At 38.8% G+C, this 24,312-nt stretch overlaps 3 protein-coding genes across 3 annotated transcripts; 2 read left to right on the top strand and 1 right to left on the bottom strand.

The window, feature by feature from the left end:
* Window positions 1-288: 288 nt before the first annotated feature.
* Window positions 289-10,044, bottom strand: LOC119780836 (E3 ubiquitin-protein ligase AMFR-like). The gene is made up of 13 exons (XM_038281054.1): window positions 9,790-10,044; window positions 9,605-9,697; window positions 8,409-8,573; window positions 5,352-5,504; window positions 4,722-4,762; window positions 2,794-2,926; window positions 2,376-2,509; window positions 2,005-2,115; window positions 1,578-1,774; window positions 1,394-1,497; window positions 1,018-1,152; window positions 732-922; window positions 289-442 (listed from the first exon to the last, which is right to left on the bottom strand). The coding sequence occupies exons 1-13, from the start codon at window positions 10,042-10,044 to the stop codon at window positions 289-291; spliced, it is 1,866 nt and encodes a 621-aa protein (XP_038136982.1).
* Window positions 10,045-18,187: 8,143 nt separating this feature from the next.
* LOC119780562 (leukotriene B4 receptor 1-like) lies at window positions 18,188-19,479 on the top strand. Its single transcript, XM_038280633.1, has one exon. The coding sequence runs from the start codon at window positions 18,213-18,215 to the stop codon at window positions 19,212-19,214; it is 1,002 nt and encodes a 333-aa protein (XP_038136561.1). The 5' UTR covers window positions 18,188-18,212; the 3' UTR covers window positions 19,215-19,479.
* A 1,534-nt stretch (window positions 19,480-21,013) lies between these two features.
* si:dkey-148a17.6 (uncharacterized protein LOC108190685 homolog) lies at window positions 21,014-22,685 on the top strand. The gene has a single exon (XM_038281041.1). It carries the CDS (start codon window positions 21,063-21,065, stop codon window positions 22,122-22,124), a length of 1,062 nt encoding a protein of 353 aa, XP_038136969.1. The 5' UTR covers window positions 21,014-21,062; the 3' UTR covers window positions 22,125-22,685.
* Window positions 22,686-24,312: the final 1,627 nt, after the last annotated feature.

Genomic DNA, 24,312 nt, shown 5'->3' with positions numbered 1-24,312 from the left:
TTGCAGTGCATGGCATGTGAGCAGAGGGCAACGCAACCTTGCAAGTCCTCGCTTGCTACAACCCATCATTTATATTATACTCTGAATACTCAGGATTGAATGCAGTGGCCAGTTCTGATAGTCTCACCTTTTTTCCCCCATGCAGCCCAGTTTAGTCCAAAGGCCATATCTGCAATGCTTATTAATTAAAGTTGTACAAAGGTGATACTATTATCTAGAACCAAATGGGGAAAGGCTAAAACAGCCTCTTTGAGGAAGATTATACTTTCTTGATTTAGTCCATATCTTTCAAGGTGCAGGTTCTTCTTGAAGTTGCATTCGTCTCTCTGCAGCAGCTGCCATGGTTCTACGTCTCAGCACATTTGAGTCCGGTTCCGAGAGAGAGTCCTCCTCCAGTCTGGGTAAGTCATCATGATCTTCTTGACCCTTGTTCAAATATCTCCTATGGGGAGGAGAGAAGTCAAAAAGGAGTAATTAATGAAAGGGGATAACAGACATGGCAGAAACTTAGCATTTGTGTGCAAAGATTTAAAAGGAAAAGTATTTCATGTGTGACTTCTCATATAAATCTGTACATCATAGACTTTTAAGCTTTTCTATTTGGGGTAATATGACATTTAAACTCACAATACAAGTTTTAGGTTGCATCTTTTGTGCAATGAAATGAAAATCTAAAACTGTTGTTGAAGAATCTAGAGTACCTCTAACCACACAAATTAAATAAAACCAACCTGCGTGCTTGCTGGAGCAATTCTTCTTTTCTCAGCTTTAGCATCTTCTGCCTCTCTTCAGCGGACTTGGAAAAGCGACCACCCCTGGCCTCCATGTTGTCTGACTCACTGGGGTTCTGCTCTGATCCACCACTGGGACCTGGCTGCTCATCTGCTGCTGGGCTGCCCTGGATGGGGGCGCGTTCTATGGCCTAACAACAGCAGAAGAATAAAGCCAGGAGGTAAATATCCACTAAAACTACGCATGCCTATTTAGAAAACACAAAGCAAATATGTCTTTGCTGACCTGGGCAGGGAAGGGCACCTGGATTCGTCCTTCCAAAATGTTGTCTGTGGTGACTTCAACAGAGCGAGTCAGCTGCAGGTCCTGAATAACAAGGTAGGAGGGCACCTGAGGGAACATCTCCTGAATCTGATGGGCCTGTTGGACCAGAAACACATGAGCAGAAAAAACAAAAGGACAGATTAACAACAGTTATTAATATTTCAACCAAAATACCACAACAGACCTGACCTTAATATGTATCTAAACTCCACTACTGCAGTTTGAGTAAAATTAAGATTTCTACACGTGTTAGAAAAAGGTCACATTCATGGGAGCAGAAACATAAAAAATATATCCCATAAAACCATTCATTGCATGAGCGCAACTGACATCTTACCATGGCCATAAGCTGCGAGTTGTTGGCCTGAGCCATGCCCAAAATATTGTTCGTGTGCATTACTTCAACTGAAAAACTGGGCAGCCAGCTGGCAATGCGAGACCCTGTAAGGACATATGAATGGACACACTCAGTCTTCACTTCCTCCACAACTCACTATAGGATCTGTGAGAGGCAGACTCACCATCAAAGTGGAAGAAGTGGTTGTGATGGTTGATGTGTGGTCGAGCTTCTGGGGCAGCTCCAACTTGACCAATGTTGTCTTCCAAACCAGCACCCTGCTGCGGGTTTCTCCCCGGAGCCCCATCGCCGCTGATGTTCAGCGAGGTTCGACACGTGGGACATGATGTGTCTTGCTCGAGCCATGAACGCAAACAAGAGCTGCAAAGTCACACAAGCAGTTATTATCCACTTGTTTTTATGCATGTGGAACTGATAACACGTAATTTAAGAAAAGGTTGTAGCATGCAGAGGCTCAGGCTAAAGATAAAAATATTGACTGGTTTTGGCCAAAGTTTGCACAACATTCTATACAAAAACCTTGAAAGTCTGATTCTTAAACAAAATAAATAAAAACAAATGGAAATAATTATAAAAGGCGGGTTGTTTACTTATGGAAAAGATGACCACAGGGTAGTTTGCGTGCTGTCAGCATGGCATCCCAGCAGATGGCACAATCGTCATCATTTGCAGCCAGCTCCTCTGCAGTAGCAACTGCAAACCTGCACAAAAAGCATTTTATATAATAAAAACAAAATAAGACATCACAGCATTATCAATGGAAGTTTCAAAAGAATGTTTAGGGGGGAAAAAAGGTCTTTATTGTCAAGACTGTTTTTCCTCAATTTGAAAAGCACAAAAAAGACAATCATTCAGAAGGCCCCAGATAGTAAGAAGAAGAAAGAAAAGCTTTCCAATATTTCTGTCAAAACCTTTTGTAATTTTAAAAGGACATAAAGGACACACAAAAAAATTATATTACCTGGCCTCCATGTTGTTAATAACTCTAAGGTAGTTCTTGTGTCTGCGAATGCGACGCTGGACCTCGTGGAAAAGATATCGCAACTGCATAAAGATAACCAAGCTCGCCATGGACAGCCAGATGTTACCAAACAGCTGGAATGAGGTGGACATAAACACAGAAGGCAAAGACATAGTTTAGCAAAGCTACTCATTGCATTTCTAGATGACCTTTGAGATAACACTGCATGCATAAGCATAATGAACACATTCTATACCCTGAACCTTTTTTCTTTTTCATCTGACATGTGATCCTGGTGTGTGATTTCACTCGATTAATCAGCATGCCTCATCTCAGGCTATTGTAAACCTGATCTCTTACTCAGTGATCCAACGAAAAACACAATAGTATTTCAGACCATTTGTAAACATCTCCTTACCAGCATATGGATATGGTGTACAAGATCCAGAAAGAGCATAGCCAGCTCCATTATGAAGTCTGTGTAGTAGACATATGTTCCTTTGCTCTCCCAGGTTCCTGGATGGTTCAGATCCCACAGATGGATGGAGTACCTAAAGGGAAGAAAAAAAAAAAACACCCATTTATCATCTCATCATATACACAGAGATTTTGTTATTAACATACTTTTACAAGTTAAAAAGTCTGAATCATGTAGTGTGCATTTCTATTCAAGTCTTAGACAAAACTGGCTGCAAGAGAAGCTGCATATCTTAGGTCACACTGGAAGGAGAGTGCTCCCAAAATAATCTTTTCAGACTCCCTTTAGGTCTAGATGTTGATTGGTCCACAAACATATAAGCTGAGCTAAACTACCCGGATCCATTGTGGTCCCAGCTATGCATTTAGTGTTGATCTGCTGTAGAGTAAATATCTTCCCCAGTCTATAGTCCCATGCCATCCTTCCAAGATAATCTTCCAGTTTCTCCCCACTTTTAGCTTCATCCATCTTGTCATCAACTGTGATCAGTTCACCTGTTACTACAAAAGAAAATCACGCTCACAGTATGATGCAGCCTGCATCACCTCCCCTGTTGGGACAGTTATGTGTCAACTTTCAATATCGAAAAATGTAATCTATTGATAATTGCGCCCTCTTCAACATATCAGCCTTGTCCCCAATCTTCACCACCTTTCCTTCTTTAAAAATTCTACATTTGGGGAATGGAGAACTACTGGTTAACCTCTGCAAAGTCTCCCACATGAGCTGAGAATTCAAGCAGCTCCTCCTTATTTACCACCATTCCTCTTTGTGTTCTTCATTTTCAAGCCGTCAGTTCAGCAGGAGAGCCATGTCCCTTTGTTCAGCGACAAATTAAACAGCACAGTAATTTTGTAAAAAGCTTGAGATACTGTTTTATACGTCAACCTTTCTTAAAACCTCGCCATCTTCCCTGACCTGCTGCTGTAGCTCTGAGTCTTTGTGATACTGTTTGTTTGCTTGTTAATGTTCTCTACCAGGCCTCTGAGGCCCTCAAAGAGCAGCTATGTTCATCATACTGAATTTAAAATTATCTACTCATTGGATATATTCACCAATTAGGTTTTACCTTGGACAATATTTTAATTAAGGGCGTTAGAGTAGAAGGACAGTGAATAAAAATGCACACCACATTTGTGAGATTTCTGTAAAAACAAAAAGTATAAACCCATTTATTCCTTTGTCAGTACTTTAAAATGATGCATCATCACGATGTGATGATGCATCGTATAGCATCCTTATAAAAAAAACACAGAAGGTTCCTACCTAAATGTGGGTAAGTTAAGGGGGTATGAATACTTTTTATCAGGCTCTTTAGTAGAAGAAGCAGTTTTATTGTCATTAAACAGAATGTGACATTTTGTTAAGCTGCAACAGTGTCAGTTAGATACAGTTATTTAGTTTTATAAACAGTCTTTGGAAATAGCGCAAAAAAATGATTTGTTGGACAGGGAGATAATAGCGTGAGTATGTTTTCGTTCATGCAGAAGTTTTCTATTTTAACAGCCATCGGGGGGGGAAAAAAGGTTGTGTTCAAGTCTGTTGATGTGGGCTTGTGTTACTATGGTTGTCATGGGATTTGTAGTATGATTTTTGGAAGAATTCAAGCTATTTATTTAGCAACAAAGGGACTATAGTTTTCTACTTAACACATACATTTTTTTAACTCTGTTCTGTGTTAAAATTAGTAGTGACCATAATGTAAAAGAAATAAAAAAACATAAATCAAGAAAGTTGTGGCTGTATGGTTTCAGTACTAATGGAAGCAGGAGAAAACTAATAGGGTTTCTAAGTTTAGCCCACTTCTAAATGTGAGCAGGCTGGAATCAGCACTGCTTCTGTATGTGGGTGTCCGACCAAACACTTACCTCAGTATAACGTGCCCAGTGCGAACAGTCACCAACAAACACTGAGGGGAAAAAAAAAAAATCAAAGTTATCTGCTGTATCTTACTTTCTTTATTAATCAAAATTATTCTAAAACTATGTCTTTGGCTTTACAAACGTGAGCTGGAAGAAAATATCAGAAATCATTATAAGCTAGGGGAACGTTAACAGAGTGTGGATATCAGGCTCCAGTGTGATTATTTAAAGATCAGATCCTCTTTAAGTTACTTGGCTTTAGATAAAAGAATCCAAAGAAAAGGAAATTCATTACAAAAATATCCTAAAAGCACATGGTGGAAGAACAGTATTTGGGCAAAGCTAAAATCAATAAAGACGCAAATGTCTGTCATTATGACTATTGTTAATCAAATAAATATGCATTTAAGCTAAGACATATTAAGCACAACAAATATGTTCTAATCTACCATGAGAAGATTTAAAAAAAAAAAATGCTTAAATTACATGATATCACAAAAGCTTGAGAATAAATAATTATTAAAAATCAAGATGTCTATGAATTTATTTGTATACCATAGGATTAAAATGTTATGCGTTTCTAGGCTCATATAGAGGATCTAGAATTTAAAATGCTGTGTAACTGCTCGTCATTACCTCTGCAGCCATAAATGAGAGAGTATGCATGCCATGAGAGGCTCCTAACAGGCCGCAAACCACCGCCAGGCCGCAGCAGTCCAGGAGCAGCGACACCAGCAGACAGAGCACTCTCACATGGCTGTTCATTGGGGTGGATGGAGAGAAAGACAGCTGCAGCACACACACACAAAAACAAAAATTAGTATTTTGCATTTTACTCAAGACTTCATTTTAAATACAGTGCTGTGGGAAATAAGATTTTGATACCTCCTAATTTTGCTTTCTCTCAATTTTTCTTTGAATTTTAAACACATTTTAATATCAGACAGTGGAAACTCAAGTGAGCACAAAAATAAATTTTCAAATTATCCATTTTACTAAGAGAAGAATATTCTTTAAAACTCGCCTGGCAATCGTGTCTTTGCAACAACTGGTAGGAAGTATTTTACATCAGTGGAAATTAAACCTTTGCAGAATCATTCTACCTCAGTCATGTTGGATTTTCAAGCATGAGCACAGACTGCTTCATCTATGCAAGTTCTGTTTTTTTTTCCCTTTCTTATTAAATGTAATCACACAAGTGAAAATTGTGTTCCATTTTGATTCAGATTATCTCCACCATCATCCATGTTAATGATATGTGACCCTTTTAGAAAATGAAAATCCATTAAATATTAATTTGAAAATTAACTAAGCCTCTTTAATTAAATTATAAAAACATGAATGGCGACAACACTGCAAAGGAAACATTTCCGTAGTTTTCTAATTGAGCCATATCTGTAAAACCAACTTCAGGTTACACAGCTACTATTATCTTTAACAGATCTTAAAAAAGAAAAAAAAAAAAAGATTGTTTTGTTTAAAAGAAAGTGTAATTTATAAAACTTTTGTGCTCTCCAATAAATCGTGGAATAAAGTGCTCACCCTTCAACAGTTAATTGAAACAATACTGTCCTCTGCAGCTGCCTTAGTGAACTGCATGTCAAGCACCGATCACTGACAATGAAGTATGGAGAAATGCAGAAGGTTGAGCTTTTACTGAACTATGCAGGAAATTTCACCTAAACGCATTCCATAATCGATGTCTATTTCAATTAGTTATTGCAGCCCTGTATCCTGAAGTCAAAAGCGTTAACATTGGAAAGTGGACAGGAATTCAAATTAATGGACTTCTGTAAGATATAATACTGTTCCATATGACTGTGTAGTCCGAATGGGGTTTTCTGTTGTTGTTTTTTAAAGCTTTAAATAAATTGTGACTTCAAATTTTTAAAAATAATTCTCATATGCACACTTATTTCAGCTTAATGGGATCAGTTTTCTATTTATGTGGCTGTCCTGAACATCATTAAAGAAACACAACCTATTAACTACGAAAATATTTCAAATACAACCCACTGTGGTTTACATTCTGACTGAAAGTATGAGCCTGTAAACTTGTCTTCAACTTAACTTTTGTTCCACATAAATTTAAGAAAAAATAGCCGTTTCTGAAAATGTAGAAATCTAAACTGTACGAAAGTAAACAGGTGTTTTTTACCAGAGACATCCTGACACAACTTAGAAATTCTTATCTTTGATCTCTGGCTGTTTAACTCGAATTTCTGATCTTCACCAAAAAAACTAAACAGAGATGAAAACAGCAAAACACCTGTCTGTGAACTCAAGAGTCATTTTAGCCTAAAAACAGAAGGAGTAAAGGAAGTCTATTATTAAACCCAAAATGAAACAGATGCAGATGTTTTCATACAAAGACAAACAATCATCTAAGATACTAAATGCAATTAGACAATAAAATCCAATGAAATTATTTTCTTTTGTGGTACACAAAGCCAGTCAATTGGTCTACCATATAAATCACTAGCTTGTAGAAAAATATCTGCGTATTAGAAGGTAATTAAAATTGCCCCTTCCCCCACAGCATACAGCACAAGCTAGTACAGGGCAAGTCAATGTTGGGACTGAAACAGTATCAGTGAGCAGACAGGTCAGAACATGGAGCTATTAATAGACCTAGAACTGGAGTAAATGAATTTACACTGAGTCTTTTCACAAACCTTTACAAACAACTACACTAATATAAAGGCTTGTAGAGTAAACAATAATAAAGGCATAAATAATGCAAATGATGACTGTGTGTCTCCCTAGACTTCCTCAGTTTAATTTAATAGACAGCCCATCTTCTTTCTTCCCAACAGGCTTGTTTTTGCAGTTAGAACCTATAGTAATGATCCATTACAATATAAATAAAGTGTGTAAGGCATGCAGAAAAATTTCATATGTACACATACTAGATAGTAAAAACTATAAATGGGATAAAGTTTTTGCCAAACAGCAGAAAAGGTTTTGAAGTTACATTTCAGCGAAGGTAAGTGATGTTTGCATATTCAAATCATTACCAGTGAACACAAATTTAAGTTATCCGCACTCACGGCATTAAGATAATGCTGATCAGATTTAAAGAACATGGATAACAATTAAAGGCAAGTCTTCATTCTAATTACATAAACCTTTACTGACAAAGTTCCTATATAATTTACCCTTTTCACTTCCTCTCTCCATGATGCTGGCTTTTGCACTATGACTTTTGCAGTAGTATTAGAGTTGTGCAAGAGAAGGGGAGAAATAAACAAGCTTTGCTAATAGGCTGATTGACTGTGACTTTGTCCTTTTTCTATGGTCATGTGTTGTACACACTGCTGTTTGGTCACGTATATCTAAAGGAGATTTCAGTTCCATTTTGAAATGTGCTTTAGATAGGAGCAAAATGGTTTCATGTCGTCATAGTTTTTAAATTTCTAAAATGTGAGAATAGAATTACTATTTTCATTATAATTATATACACTTTAAACAGAATGTCGAGCTATGATCAGAACTCTTATATATAAATAGTGTTTGATAGGCAAATACCATTTAACAAAATACCTGTTAAAGCCTTAGAAGCATTAAAAAGCAAACTTTTCAAGGAGAAGGAAGTAAACTAAAAAGGGGAATTTTAACTTTTTTACGGGTCAGTACTTTTAGGAACCCACAGATGTGAACATACAAACGTATACCTAAACTGAACTTACTTACATATTCAAAACGGTCTTTGCAGAGCTGAACCATGAGATGGAGAAAGACCAAGGCTGAGAACCACAAACACCACATGACCACTTCTTCCACGGTTTGCACATTCAACACTCCAAATATGAAAATGAACTTGTAGAAGATGAAGTTCCAGAATTTATCCTTAAGATGCTGATGCATAAAAAAAGGGATAAAAAGGCAAATTAGGAACTGATCCGATTCCAAATGTTCATTGTAAGCTATTAGACTATACTGAGCGCAGAAAGAGATTCAAATGTATGATAAACAACTGTAGCGGAAACCCATAAGGAACAGCATTGACTGAAATACAGAGGAATCTGCTTATAGTGGTCACGGATATAGTAATCCACCGCTTATAGTGTTCAAAAGGCTGCGGACAGAATCATTTCTATACAAATACTGTTTAAATAATTCATTTATAGTAATCAAGAAATCAATTTTTGGCCATTTTATGAATGTAAACATAAGCAAAAATAATAACTGATCGAAAGTGATGACAGCACCCCGGTGTCAGAGCCCATGACAGATGACATTATCACGGAGGTACATAAGGAATGCAGTTTGCATTTTAAAGACTGGTCTCCTGCATGTTGGTTTCAAAACTTTGACCTTTTACATCATTTTGCAAAAGTGAACTCGGTGTTGGACAACACTCTGATCCAGGGAACCATGGATAAATATGTGAAGTGATTTCTTAATGCGCCGCAGCACATCCGCAACACAGAACAGACGTAGGCTAGCTTTAATTTGCTGTAGCCTATGCAGTTATCTTCTATGTTGTTGTTCTATGAAAAAGTTTGTTTCAAACTTTATTTTTTTTTAAATGCACCGATGGCACCAGGCAGTATACTGTAATTATAAAGTTGCATGGTACTATAATAAAATTCAGTAAATGCGGAAGCTATCCGTTTTATTAAAATTTTCTGATTGAAAAACCACACTAATGGCATTTAGATGATATTCAGCATAAAAAATAAGTGAAATACTGTGAATATAGTGTTCAAATTGGCTCTGGACCAACGTGATCACTATAAGCGGATTCCACTGTACTTAGTTGTTTGGAGACTTGCTTAAAAATGCCCGTAACGGGAGAATCCATGGGTAAAACTCAATGTTCCATGTTACAAACACATTTTAAAATGTTTTTTTAAATAATGCCTATATAAAAAATGCAGATTTACCTGCTTCTCGCTGACTCTGAGGGGGCCAAAAACCACATACTGGATCATTTTTGCAATCAACATCAAAGAGCAGCAGAATGTGTTCACCAACACCTGCCATGATACCAAAAATAAGGTGACCATTAGTTTTTCTTTTTGCAATAAAACAGATATGATAACATTATGCAAACCTTGATGACACTCACCCATACAAACAAAGTGTCGTTAATTAGATACCAGAGGACAGTTCTGGCCAGTTCTGTACTACCCACTGCATTTCTCAAGTGTTCCAGATCCACATCAGAGGGGGCTGGGGTGTCCTCAGATTCCAAGGCCCCAAACCCTGGGTCAGTGACAGTGGTGTAGGCACTGAAGATGCTCCCAGCCAGCAAAGCCACACTCAGGGCGGTGTAGGTCTGCAGGCTGGGCCAGGGAAACCTCTCCAGAAACAGCAGAGGCATCGCTAGGGTCCACCCTTCAAACTGTGAACGTTCACACTCTCCACCAGCCTGTTGGAACGGAAACAAAACGGCTAACGTTAGCCAAACTTTAAAGAGCTAAGCGCAAACATTACATAATCACGCCACCTGTCACAAGGCTGGGGTATTTTCACGTCTTTGTCTAGAATAACTATAAAAACAAGGAAAAATTCAACACACCACACATTTAGTGAGAATAAGACATTAAAAATAAGAGAGAAGCAAAGGGAACACAGAAGCTAACGATACTACGCAGAGCTAGCCACTTAGCAACCAAGCACAAACACATGCACAACAAATTAAGTTTAACCATTCACTTAACTCGACGATAAACCTAATAAAACTAGATTTGTGCGTTTATACTAAGGGGTAACTGTTAAATAGCAACTCTGACAAATATATTAAATAACAGAAGTTAACGCCCTGATCACGGTCTGTTTACCTGGCTAACGTTACCTAATACTAGCTTACTGTAATACCAGCTACGTAGCTTCGCAGTGTGAACAAACTTCAAAAACTATGTTAAATATTCACTTACAATATGTCTCCGGTTTATTTAAACGCGAAACCCAGAGTAATTTTTTTTCCCAGTTGATCCGTGCTTTCAGATGACAGAGGCAGCAGACAGCATCGCCTTGTTTATTGAGCCGAGCAGAGGCAGCTGTAGGCTGAACGGAGGAGAGCAGGCAGGCAGCGTCATAAGGACTATCATTTTAAAGCCATGCTAATTGAAAATATCTGCCACAAACTGTAAATAATTGATTAAATATTGTTTCGATGTTCTTTTCATTTTTTATTTATACTTTTCTTTCTTTTTAATTTTTTCCTGAAAAATAATCTTTAGAAAATTTCCCTACAAAAAAAGAAGCAAGAAATTAGACCTTTCCTTTATATATAAATAGATAGATAGATAGATAGATAGAGAGATATGTATGTATGTATGTATGTATGTATGTATGTATGTATGTATGTATGTATGTATGTATATGCATACATATATATATATATATATATATATATATATATATATATATATATATATATACAGTATATATATATATATATATATATATATATAGACAGAGGCGTAGCCAGAAACTTTTTATAAGGGTGGCCGCCGCCGGGCAATAACCAGTGTACACTAAAGGGTGGCCGAAAGCGGATAAGCACCAGAACCTCAGGGTCAATCTACACTGTTCCAAAATTAATGAGCAAAACATCCATATTTTCCTAATAAAGACAAACTATACTTTCCTATGGCCTTTGCTAACAAATAGATGCATATATTTAAACATCCATCCTTTTAGATAAAAGGTTAAGTGGATAAAATTCTTTCAGGTTTGAGTTCTGGGGCGAACATCTTTTCCATTGTCATTACTTACCTACTTTTATCAATAAACATTCTGCATAAAATTGATATTTACAAGTACTAATATCTACATAAATTGATTATTTAATAAATTTTTAGTAAAATAGTTATTTAACTATGATTACACTAAGGACTCCTAAATGAATGCAGCGACACATCATTTTCTCTTTACCCCATAAAACACAAAATCTAGTTCTGAAAAGAGCAGGAATTCTGTGCTTACCATCTTTAATGTTAGTATATTGATGTGCATAATTAACAACTTTTTTGTTATCAAGTAATTATGAATATATGAAAATTTGTAAGTAATATATGAAAAATTTTAATGTTTTGAATATTTCACTTGATTATTAGGGGGAAAGAAATGGTAGGGGTGCCCACAGGAGTGGCCAATGATTGGCTGATTCACAAACAAGTTTGCACTTTTGAGACAGTTTTGTTCACATCTGTAGTTTAAACTGTCTCATTTACAAGTACCGTATGCACTTTGTGTTTAATGTGACAGGGGGAAAAAATAAATGAATATTTTGAAACACAGTTGAACCACTTTCATTATTCTAAAAACAGATCGAATTGAATGAACAATGAACATTTTACTTCACACTTGCCCAATGGACAACGAGTACAAAGAGAGTGGCTGATGTACTCTCCCTCTACTGGTAATGTTTACTGCTTTGCATGCAAACTGTTTTCCCCAAAAACGCATTCTTTTGTGACAGGCTATTGTGATTGGAAACACTCAGAAAGATTTGGTGAACATGAGCGAAGTGCTGAGCACATAACCTGCATGCAAGCAGTCTTGAACCGCGCCAAAGGTGCCACAGTTGATGCAGACCTGTTCAAACAGTTTCAGGCAGAGAGCAGCTATTGGAGGCAGGTGTTACAAAGAGTTGTTGCAGTCATTAAATTCCTTGCAGAAAAGGGCCTTGCATTTAGGGGTAAAAATAAATCGTTAGGGTCTCCTCTCAATGGGAACTACCTTGGTATTCTGGAGGTCCTGGCTGAATTTGATCCCTTTCTAAAGGATCACATCAGAAAGTTTGGGCAGATGGGTCGAGGTAATACCTCATATCTGTCCTCCACCATTTGTGAGGAATTCATTGAATTGATGGGTGCAAAAACCAAACAGGCTATAGCAGATGAACTGCAAGCAAGCAAATACTACTCTATCATTGTGGATTCAACCCCAGATTTATCTCATGTGGACCAATTGACATTCATATTCCGTTTTGTTAGCAAAGAGGGCAGTGTTGTTGAACGCTTTGTGGGTTTTGAGCCCATTACTAGCCATACAGGTGAAAGTTTGGCTAACTGTGTCATGTCTGTGTTGGAAAATCTAGGGTTAGAGCTGTCAAATTGCAGGGGGCAGGCTTATGATAATGCCAGCAACATGTCAGGGAGGTATAATGGGTTGCAGGCTCACTTAAAGAAAAGCAACCCATTAATACACTATATTCCACGTGCAGCTCACTCTTTGAATTTGGTGGGAGTCAACAGCATTGACAGATGTGGAAATGAAGTCTCTAAGTATTTTGACTTGATTCAGTCTATTTACAACTTCACAATTGCATCCACACACCGATGGGACAGGGTATTTGGCAATTCCAACATAGATCTCACACTTAAAGCTTTATCCAACACGCGTTGGAGTTGCCGTGCAGAATCTACCAAAGCACTGTGGCAGAACTACAGTAAAATAAAAGCAGCACTACAGGTTATTTCCACTGATGACACAGAGAAACGAGACACACGAACTGAAGCTGACAGTCTAATGCGGAAGCTGGATTCACTTGAGATGGCCTTCATGGCAGGCTTTTGGGACACTGTTCTGTCCAGATTTCAGGCCACAAGTCTGCAACTTCAAAAAGCAGACATGGACCTTGGTACAGCAGTTAGATTGCTGGAATCTCTGCGCACCTTTGTTCTCTCCCAAAGAGATCTATTTGATCATTTTGAGCAGAAAGCCTTAAACATGTTGGGTGGCACCCCATCTTACAGGGCTGAACGGACGAGGAAACGTAAAAAGTTTGCTGATGAATCAGCATCCCCAGATGTTGTGCTTGAGGGAAGGCAACTGTTTCAAATAGAGACATTTATTGCCTCTATTGATCAACTGAGTTCAAGCCTTAATCACCGTATGGAGGCCTACAAACATCTGAACAATTTGTTCAGTGTCCTTTTCTCTTTGGATACAGAGTCCAATGCTACAGTCCTTCACAAGGCCAAGATTCTCACTGAATCATACCCATCTGACCTCAATGAAAGTCTTGGACAGGAGCTTATACAGTTCAAATCTTTTATACAGCTCAACAACACTGATGAGGAGAGGACCCCTTCAGGACTGCTCAAAATAATAATACATTTTGGACTACAGCCTACGTTTCCTAATACATACATTGCGCTACAGATTTTTCTCACTCTACCGGTCAGTAACTGTGAGGGAGAACGCTCATTCTCTCTTTTGTCAAGAGTAAAAAATGAGCTGCACACAAGAATGACTCAGAAAAGATTAAATGCGTTATCTCTAATGGCAATTGAGAGTGAGCTGACAAGAGAGTTGGACTTCAATGATGTGGTGGATGATTTTGCAAAATTGAAAGCACGAAAGAAACCCCTTGCTTAAAGGTGCACTGTGTAAGATTTTTAGGTTATTTCCAGAATTCACCCATTCACTAATGTTAGGCTACCTGTTTTCATGAATACTTACCACCACCATAAAATTCTAAGTATCCATTATGACTTGGAGAATTGCACTTTCGCCATTTCTGGGAAGTGTCACCTGGATTGTGAAGATAGGATTGACTTTAGGCAGAAGCTTGGTGCTTTCTCTGGCAAACTGAACCTCAAGCTTTGCATTCTTGTGCAGACTTTCATCCACAAGGAACTTTTCAACTTCCCCACTATCGTGAAGGGGCCATCAAAAATTTCAGTGTGTCCAGCATGTCTAGTCTCTTACTCTCCTTTCTTTGAGCCATCTCTTGTTTCTCATCTGCCCTACTCTCGAATTTTGCCTTCATGAATTTACTCCAGTTGAGTTCAACCTCCCTTTTTGCTTGTGCTGCTGCCTTGAAACCTCTGAAGCTCCTGGCACTTCTGTAAAATTATTGACCTATTGACTGCGTTCAGTGTGCCCAACTTCTTCAGTTTGTAGTCCACCTTGCCACATTGTCTCTCCATCCCAATGTTGTGCACAGGGGTGCCATCAATGTTACTAGCCTGTTCACTGACAGGGTCCATTAGGAAGGTCTCCTCATCCATCCTCTGCCTGGCCAGGACAGTCTTCAGATGGGGCAGCATGAGATCTGTCAGCTGCTTCACTTCATCCAAGTATTCGGCAGCCACGTCTGACACTGAGTTCAGGACATGTCCAGTGCCTGTCCAGCCACTATAGCATTCTTGGAAATGGGCTATCTTGACCTGCATGCAGCCCTTGTACCATGAACTGGCCTACACCTTTCTTTGTGTTGCTCTCCGATGCATGTTATCATTTTACCTTTCTCCTTCTCCTCAAGCTTAACCACAAATAGATACAGACTTTGAGCCTCAATTTGCTGCACAGCTGCCGTTATGCCAAAGTGTTTTCCTAAGATATTATTTTATTTTTAATGATAGAAGGGAGGAAAAGGGGGCAAAAATCATGTCCGATTTAGTTTTTTGGGTGGGGTGGGGGGGTTTATTTCATGATAGCTACCGACAGGACACCATGTGCTAGCTAGAAACACAGGTTAACGCCCATGCTGAGCGTGTAACTTCTTCAAACTAAACGGTGATTCAGTCATAACCATCTCATACAAGTTTAGTCTTGTATTTCTCTGATTAGAGAAAAAAAAAACTTGTTACAATCGTCTGTTGTTGCAATAGCACCCATTCCCCCCTCGAAATGAAAACCAGATATAATGAGGGGAAAGCTGAAAGATGTCGATGGGGGGAAAAATCATGCTGTTTATTCATACTGATATGGACTGGGTGATGTGTTAGCAACAAAAGGATGCCACATCATTTGATGGAAATGAAAATTATCAACCTACAGAGGACTGAATTCAAAGACACCCCAAAAATTACAGTGAATAAAATGATGCTGCAGGCTAGTCCATTTTGCTGAAATTTCATTGCAGCAACTCAAAATGGTATTCAGTAATTTGTGTGGCCCCCACGTGCGTGTCTGCATGCCTGACAACGTCAGGGCATGCTCCTAATGAGATGATGGATGGCGTCCTGGGGTATCTCCTCCAAGATCTGGACCAGGGCATCACTGAGCTCCTGGGCAGTCTGAGGTGCAACCTGGCAGCGTCGGATGGATCGAAACATAATGTCCCAGAGGTGCTCTATTGGATTTAGGTCAGGTGAGCGTGGGGGCTAATCAATGGTATCAATTCCTTCATTCTCCAGGAACTGCCTGTATACTCTCTCCACATGTGGCTGGGCACTGTCGTTCACCAGGAGGAACCCAGGAACCAAACCGGTCATGTTGAACGACGTTACAGGCAGCATAATGTTCACCACGGCTTCTCCAGACCCTCTGTCACATGTGCTCAGGGTGAACCTGCTCTCATCTGTGAAAAGCACAGGGCACAGTGGCGGACTTGTCAATTCCGGTGTTATGTAGCAAATGCAAATCGAGCTCCACGGTGCCGGGCAGTGAGCACAGGGCCCATTGAAGGACGTCGGGCCCTCAGGCCATCCTCGTCAAGTCTGTTTCTGATTGTTTGGTCAGAGACATTCACACCAGTGGCCTGCTGGAGGTCATTTTGTAGGGCTCTGGCAGTGCTCCTCCTGCTCCTCCTTGCACAAAGGAGCAGATACCGGTCCTGCTGATGGGTTGTAGACCTTCTATGACCCTGTCCAACTCTCCTGGAGTAACTGCCTGTCTCCTGGAATCTCCTCCATGCTCTTGAGATTGTTCTGGGAGACACAGCAAACTTCTGGCAATGGCTCGTATTGATGTGCCATCCTGGAGGACTTGGACTGCCTGTGCTACCTCTGTAGGGTCCAGGTAGCGCATCATGCTAACAGTAGTGACAGTGACCAAAGCCAAATGCAAAACTGGTGAAAAAGCGTTAGAAGAGATGAGGAGGGGAAAAAAATGTCAGTGGCCTCCACCTGTAAAACCATTCCTGTTTTGATGGTCGTCTCGTTGTTGTCCCTCTAGTGCACCTGTTGTTAGTTTCATTAACACCAAAGCAGCTGAAACTGATTAACAACCCCCTCTGCTACTTACCTGACCTAATCAATATCCCAGAAGTTTAATTAACTTGATGCTATACTCTGATTACAAAGTGTTCCTTAAATTTTTTTTGAGTAGTGTATATTTACAACAATATAATCCACTTAAAATTCTGCAATAGGAAGTTTCCCATGTGTTTGAATGTCTCTTATATAAAAAAAAAGTTTAAAAAAATGTAGTATCTAGTCCACTAATGGCAGGTGCAGTGCTGACTCTTTCTTATGGAAAGTTAGTTGTTAGGATGATGGTCCTGTTTTTATGTGAAGAACCAGTTTGATAGTCACCGTTAATGTTATCGATCTACTTTTCAACGATGCTGCTTATAAAGCCAAGTCTACCTCTAATTTATCTAATTTGCAATACTCTTGTTTAGTTACCTGGAAGGTTACTTGGCCCTTCACCTGCGCAAGGCTCTATTGAGGTGGTGCTTAAGTTCTTGTGAGGCAAACTTACAAAAATCTAGACACTGGGTTTGATAGGCTTTTAAATTCATAAATGCCATTTTGGGCCAAAGACAAAAAACAAACAAACAATTATTTCAGGAGGGCACTTTTCCAGAGGGGAAACGGGCAGGTGCTCTAGCACCACCTAATGCAGGGGTGCTCAAGTCCAGTCCTCAAGAGCTACCATCCTGTAACTTATAGATGCATTTCTTCTCTAACGCACCTGAATCACAAGGCTCAATCCCCTCATTAAGCCCAGCAAAGGCATGGTAATGAGCCACTTATCTGTTTCAGGTACCACTGCAGACGTAACATGTGTGTTAAAAATGGTTGCACCAAAACGTTGCAGGATAGTAGCTCTTGAGGACTGGACTTGAGCACCCCAGAAATGCCTATCTGTGCATGTCCCTGGTATCAATGGCAGGCCTGTGTTCCCATTGGCCAGTCTCAACAGATTTGACAGCTGAATGGTGATATTTGGTGGTTCAGTTCAGTTGCAGACAGCTCTCTGTCTTTACTGCATACATACAGTACATTACATTTAGACTGGCCAATAGGAACACAAGCCTGCCTATGACATATTTTTTTACATCGAAAGAGAAATCCTAAATCAGGAGCATTAACTTAAGTTTTGAGAGAGAGAGAAGAAAAAAAGGTTTGAAAGGAAAATCTATTTTTGAGAGTAAATGTTTTTACTCTTATTGCAAAAATTCTTTATTTGAGAGTAAAATTAGATTTTTGAGTTTTCCCCCGTGGAAACCATTCCAAATGACATCCAAATGTCAATTATTCATAATTACTATTTTATGACAAAAAAATGATCTCAAAACTTTTCTTAAATTCTCAAATAACATCAGTTTTTGCTTCCAGTGTGAAAATTTGTTCTCTCTGATATATTTCTTTTTTTCTCTTTTATTGCCTTTTTTCTTTAATTTAATTAGGACCCAATAACTACATAGATTACATCCCTAAAATTATAAAACTGATAATTCCTTTCGGCCTCTCAATTCAAAATCTGCTATCGCATCAATATATTCAGAAAAGGAAGTGCAGCCTTGCTTGCACAGCAGTTTCAGTTGAACTGTGACAACTGCTCAAACAACATATCCTCGGCATGGACAAGATGACCCCTTCAGAGGCACCTGAGAAAGTGGACACTGGATTGACAGTGGCGTGTGTTTTCCTGGGTCTTTCCTTTCTGGTCGGAGTACCAGGGAATCTGCTGGTCATCTGGACTATCCTGAAACATGTCAAGCAGCGCTTTCACTCTGTGGTACTCATCCTGCACCTAGCTGTGGCAGACATCATGGTCCTCATCACCCTGCCGGTGTGGATATACTCCCTGGTGAACACCTTTGTGTTTGGATTGGTGATATGCAAGGTCTTGATGTGTGTTATCACTGTCTGTATGTATAGCAGCATCTTCTTCATCACCCTTATGAGCATGGAGCGCTATTTAGCCATCTGTCATCCCTTTCTGATGATGCGCTGGAGGACTGAAAAGACTATGAATATATGTATTGCATTTTTGTGGCTTTTTGCACTTCTCCTTGGATTGCCTGATGTTTTAACCCGGACCTTTTACGACGGTGACAACAATGAGCAGTGCTTTCGCATGGAATTTAAAAGCAGCACTACAGAAATCATCCTCCTATGCCTGAAGACTGTACTAGGCTTTGTGTTGCCTTTCATTACGCTTAGCATCTGTTACTGTCATGTTACTGTGAAGCTCAAGAAAATGAATTTCAAGTCAAAACAGAAATCCAAAGTACTAATTCACACCATAGTGCTTGTTTTCTTCTTGTGCTGGTTGCCTTACCACGTCATTAATATCATTGATGTTGTATGCCTTTTAAGGTCTGACCAAGAGTCCGAATGTGTCCCAGAAAGATTAGTCTTTAGCTCTGGAGCCCTGGTTTTTATCAGTAACTCAGTGAATCCTGTATTATACGCCTTCTTCGCCAGGAAATTCAGAGGCAATCTTGGAGAGTCTCGTCTGGTTAAGCTGTTTCAGGAACTTGCATCAAACTCACACAGGCTCAGGGAGCTCGCAGTTCAAAAGCAAAGGAACCAGGAGTCAGCAGAGAAAGGGGTAATGTCTACCTCTTTGCATTAAGAAATGAGGAAAAAATACTGAAATTTTGGAAGAGCTGGGCTAAAAGACATGACTGTCTCCTTTAAAACCAAATTTGAACTGAGATGTTTGAAATCAGTTATTCTCTTTACTTCCACATGGCTGTGCTCTTGCTTTAATACAGAATCAACCAAACTCACCACTAATGTTGAAAATGCTGGCAAGAACTTGTGGTTGTTGCTTAATTTGGTAAATGTCAAAAGTTAACACCATTTTCTGTTACATATATTTTCCTTTATACTAGTATAAGACCTTCTGAAGATTTGTATCCTTTTTTTTTTATTCTGTCTTTCCAGTGTGGTTCTTATTTCAATCAAAAAGTGTCTATTTTTTGCCTTTCACAATGTGCACTTTACACAAAGTAGGACTTCATACAATAAAAGGTTTTAACAAGTGCAGTGAATAAAACATCATCAAAAACCAACAACCCTAAATCCTAGTTGTGTAGTTGTGTGTGAAGACATCAAATGAAGCACAAAAGTTAAGCTGATCAGCTGCTAATGGAAAACACAGTTGACAGCATTTAACATCATTCTGAAGATACTGCGAGAGTTTTTTTTTTTTTTTTAGTTTAATAATAACTTAATAACTTTAACTTAATGGATCTCATATTGGAGAAATGTACCTCTGCATCTTGCTCAGGTACCCAGACTGCAGGCATCGAACCAGGTACTTGCAACTTTCTCAAAGCACAAGTGCACTGCTCTAACCACTAAGCCAACACTACCCCTCAACTCTCTGCATAGAGCCAATCACCTTCTGGAGCAGGAGCCATTGTGCGGCGCCCGGGGAGCAGTGTGGGCTTAAAGGGTCTTTGCTCAAAGACCCAGAGTGGCAGTCTTTGGGAGTCAGGCTTGAACTCAGAACCTCTGGATTACAGGCTGCCCTAACCACTAGGCCGCCACTCCCCTGGACAGAATGCATTATAAAATAATTTTTTAATGCTTTTGGATTTAAGCAAGTCAGTGAAAGCCATCATCTGTAAATACTCAAAGTATGAAATAGGGGTGACCCTTCAAAGGGCATTTTGTTCCAAGAAAAAGAGCATCATAGAGGTAAACAGTGTAATAGTGTGGTTATTTGAGGTTGCTTTAATTTATTTTAGATTAACCTGCACCACCATTGCTGAGTGACTGAAAAAACATCTGAAAGTTTTAAAAGGCCTTTCTAAAGTACGTATGAAAACCAGATTTTGAATTGCTCTGGAAATAATTCTGACCTTTCTGTTCATAATAATGAGCCAAATTTGGTCCAGATTGATGTGACCAGCAGTGAAGAATAACTGAATGCACCACATAGAGGGGAGCAACAATGACTTTTTTATGACAAGCTAAGTTTTCTATTGTTTTTTCTCTTAAAAGACAATAATAACTAAACTTTGAAAATAGATTCTTTGTATTTAGTCTTAATCTGCTTTTAAAATGTCTGTAATGATCTGATAAATCTGTATGACAACTAAGTAAAAGAGCAAATATTTTATTTCTTAAATATTTTATGCTAGTACTATATATCTAAAGTGAGTTTCACTGAATTTCCTGAAAAACCTTGTCAGCAGCTTTAAGACTTTTGTCTTTATTCCATTCATTTAGGTTAAGCTAAAAAAAATTTTAGAAAGCATTGAGCAATTTCTTTTAAAAGTGTGATTTCATGTAAATTCTTTATCTTTAAAGCTCATTTATGGCCAGAAGCAAAGAATGAACAGAAGATGCATGTCTTAAAAAGCCATGTCAGGAAACCTTGTTCCTTTGCAGTCTTTAAATAAAGGGGAAGTGAAAACTTAGCTTTTTTTCCCCAACCAGACACCACAGTCAGCACATATACGCTGGGAGGATGAACGACTCACATCAACCTATTTTGTTTTCGGAAGAAATGGCCCCAGAGGAATTCGATGGTGGAATAGTGGTGGCGTGTTTGATCCTGGGTCTGTCCTTTTTGGTTGGCGCTCCGGGCAATTTGCTTGTGATCTGGACCATCCTGAGGCATGTGAAGCAGCGCTCGCACACGGTGGTTCTCATCTTGCACCTAGCCGCTGCAGATTTAGTGGTCCTCATTACCCTCCCTCTCTGGATCTACTCCCTGGCTAAGTCCTGGGTCTTTGGACTGACATGCTGCAAAGCCATGGTGTTTATGATCACTGCCTGCATGTACAGCAGCGTTTTCCTCATCACGCTCATGAGTGTGGAACGTTTCGTCGCTGTGCGTTATCCATTTACTTCTGCAGTTTGGAAAAGGAAAAAAGCGCTGAATAAAGTCCTGCTTGCTCTTTGGTTGGCTGCGTTCCTTTTCAGCATACCCATCATTCCTACTCAGATTCTTGAGGAGCACGAAGGTACGGCACACTGCCTGTATCGTGAGTATACTTCTGACACTCAGGAGCTAGTGTGTCTGCTGCTGGAGACGGTGGTGGGCTACCTGCTGCCATTCACAATCCTCCTGGTCTGTTATGGGTGCTTGTGCAGCCGCATCACTCAGATGACCTTTAGGTCCAAACGAAAGTCCACTGTCCTGATTGCAAGCGTGGTAGTTGGATTTGCCATTTGTTGGACACCACATCAAATAGGAAACATCATCTCCATCATCATCCTGGCCATTGAAGGCTCATCCATGAAAACAGCAGAGAACCTGGAAAGTGTTCGACAAACCATGACTTTCATAGCAGGAGCCATGGTCTTCATCAGCAGCAGCATTAATCCTGTCCTCTACATGTTTGCGGCCCGCTCCTTCAGGGAGTCGCTGCGTGACACTGGCATCCAGAAGCTCTTCCGCCACATCTCCAGCACCTCCCCGGGTGAGGGGACCAGAGAGGTGTCCTTTGTATCCAGGAGACAAAGCAATCAGACCACAAGCTCTCAGTGTGAGACTAAATCAAAAGATCAAATGGATATGTATTGAAATTGAGACGTCCTCTCACACTGAAAAGTGTTATATATGTCTGTGTGTTGCTGTTTGTAATGCACTATTTTACTGAAAGAAATCTGTTCTAAATGAAACCTCAACTGCTTCAGAACAAAACTGATATATATGATGTCTGCTATCTCTTATCATGTGCATTTTACATTTTTTCTGTTAATTTATTTATGAATCTTTATGTATCATATATTCTTTATCCCTTGTAAAATGCTTTTTACTATTATGAGCGTTACATTTATGTTAGTCAAAACAATTTTTAATAAAGCCTTGTTTTTCAAATGAGGTGTTTGTAATTGTTTCATTTCATGTTACTGGAAAAAGAAAAAAAACTGCTACTTAACTTCTGAGAAACAACATTGACTAAAAGTGGTACTTTTGTTTGTTAATCCTGTGGTTGCCATTGATACAAAATAACTTCATGTTTGAACTGCACTGAAATGAGTAAGGTCGGTAACTGCGACCTATCAGTGTAAGCATCTTGTGTCACAATGGGAATTGCTCACTTTATGCTTTAGCTTTTATTTGTTAAAAAAATATAATAAAATTTCCTCTCTCACAGCTAGGTTTTCCACTTCTCATGTTATGCACTCTTCCTCTCCTACATGTCTTCAGGAAGATGACTTGTGATCAGTGGACTATTTTAATATCTGTTACCTTCTGATAGCATGATTCAGGATATATTCGAAGATATCTAATTGATTGCTCTTGTTTCATGTTAAATTGCTTTCATGAGTGATTTTCTTTTTAAACTTATGACAAAAAAGCAAATATTTGGCCATGTATCCCACAACACAGTCATGCTTTCAACTTCCCCACACTGAAAGATTGCCAAATGAAAAGTGCATGTTTCCTTTGTTGACATGCAAAAAAGAGGAATTGTGTCCTATAGTTGGTCTGTATTTTATAACCCAGAAAATGAACCTCGGACAGCGAAAAATGCGCTTTGAACAAAATCGTTTTAGGTATTTAAAATTACTTGTTTACCTGACAAAGTACTTTGGTCTATTTGTTGTCATGAATACAAAAAACAGTCTGTTTCTCTGTAGTCCATTCCTCTTTTTCACAATAAATGAATAGACCTGTAGATGGCAGCAGTAACTCTTGAGGACATACAAGTGTTTAACATTTCCTTTTTGAGTTGCCCTTATATTTGGCTAAGTTATAAATTAAAAGTTATCATTTTAACAAATTTCTGACAAACAATATGCTCCTTTTGGAACATTATTTAAAACAATTTCACTCCTCTGTGCAGGTTTACCAGAGACAGTAAAACTGTGTGTCAAAATGTCTTTGATTGCAATAAATCTTGAATCCAGTAAATATAGAAAAAAATCCCTTTTCAATTTTGAAAAAGCTTAACCTTGAAATCTCTGAATGGATTGAAACCTCTTTATGAAGCCCCTCTTTAACTCTATACACCCCTAAAAGTTCATTGAAACCTATGGAACAAGCATTCCTAGTTCTTCTCAGGTTCAGGTTACAATAAAGATGTTTTCTTTTTTTATTTATCCAGCAGGAAAATAGAAAAAGTATATCTAAGCTCTATTAAAATACCCTGCACAGTAGGGCAGGATCCTGCAGAATTAGCTACAATAAAGGATTTGACTAAAATAAAAGTGTTAATACATTATTTATCTACCAGAAATTCATTCAAACTCCACCCCTATCATTACACACAGCCAAACCCTCCTTGTTGTAATCAACCATTGGATACAATCACTCCACTGTGAAGTCAAGAGCTTTAACCAGTAAAATATATATTTCCCTTCCAGTGTCCGACTTTATCAATGTGCCACTTCATCAATGCCTATTAAAATTTCTCATAGGTTTTCTTAATTCTAATGAATTGAAGGCTAAATACACTGATCCAATTACAATAACTGATTATTGGTGATTGGAGATATTTTTGACTCTGACAGCGGAAAAACACAGCAAGGCAAGGGGTGTGACCAAAGTGAGATCACACAACAACAAAGATGCCAACAGAGACATGCTAGGAATTTTCTTGTTAAATACGGAAGCAACATGTACTGTAAACATAGTCTGAAATCTAAATAGTTATGTAGTTACTAGATATGTTCCAAAATGCTTCTTTATGCGGTTACCTTTGAACCCTTTAAAGAATTCTGCTTTATGTATCTATACAGAATTTATAGGTATATATAATAAT

Source organism: Cyprinodon tularosa, unplaced genomic scaffold (assembly GCF_016077235.1).
Source record: "Cyprinodon tularosa strain WSP-4 unplaced genomic scaffold, ASM1607723v1 ctg103, whole genome shotgun sequence".
Classification (NCBI taxonomy): domain Eukaryota; kingdom Metazoa; phylum Chordata; class Actinopteri; order Cyprinodontiformes; family Cyprinodontidae; genus Cyprinodon; species Cyprinodon tularosa.
This window is presented reverse-complemented; position numbering and strand designations above follow the sequence as displayed.

What these genes read in the sequence shown, in the direction of transcription:
- si:dkey-148a17.6 (XM_038281041.1), top strand. Translation starts at nt 21,063, where the DNA reads ATGAACGACTCACATCAACCTATTTTGTTTTCGGAAGAAATGGCCCCA.
- LOC119780836 (XM_038281054.1), bottom strand. Translation starts at nt 10,044, where the DNA reads ATGCCTCTGCTGTTTCTGGAGAGGTTTCCCTGGCCCAGCCTGCAGACC. An exon ending in GCAAAGACCGTTTTGAATAT is followed by an intron (nt 5,505 to 8,408) that starts GTAAGTAAGTTC and finishes TGTGTGCTGCAG; the next exon opens with CTGTCTTTCTCTCCATCCAC. An exon ending in ACTCGCAGCTTATGGCCATG is followed by an intron (nt 1,153 to 1,393) that starts GTAAGATGTCAG and finishes CTGGTCCAACAG; the next exon opens with GCCCATCAGATTCAGGAGAT.
- LOC119780562 (XM_038280633.1), top strand. Translation starts at nt 18,213, where the DNA reads ATGGACAAGATGACCCCTTCAGAGGCACCTGAGAAAGTGGACACTGGA.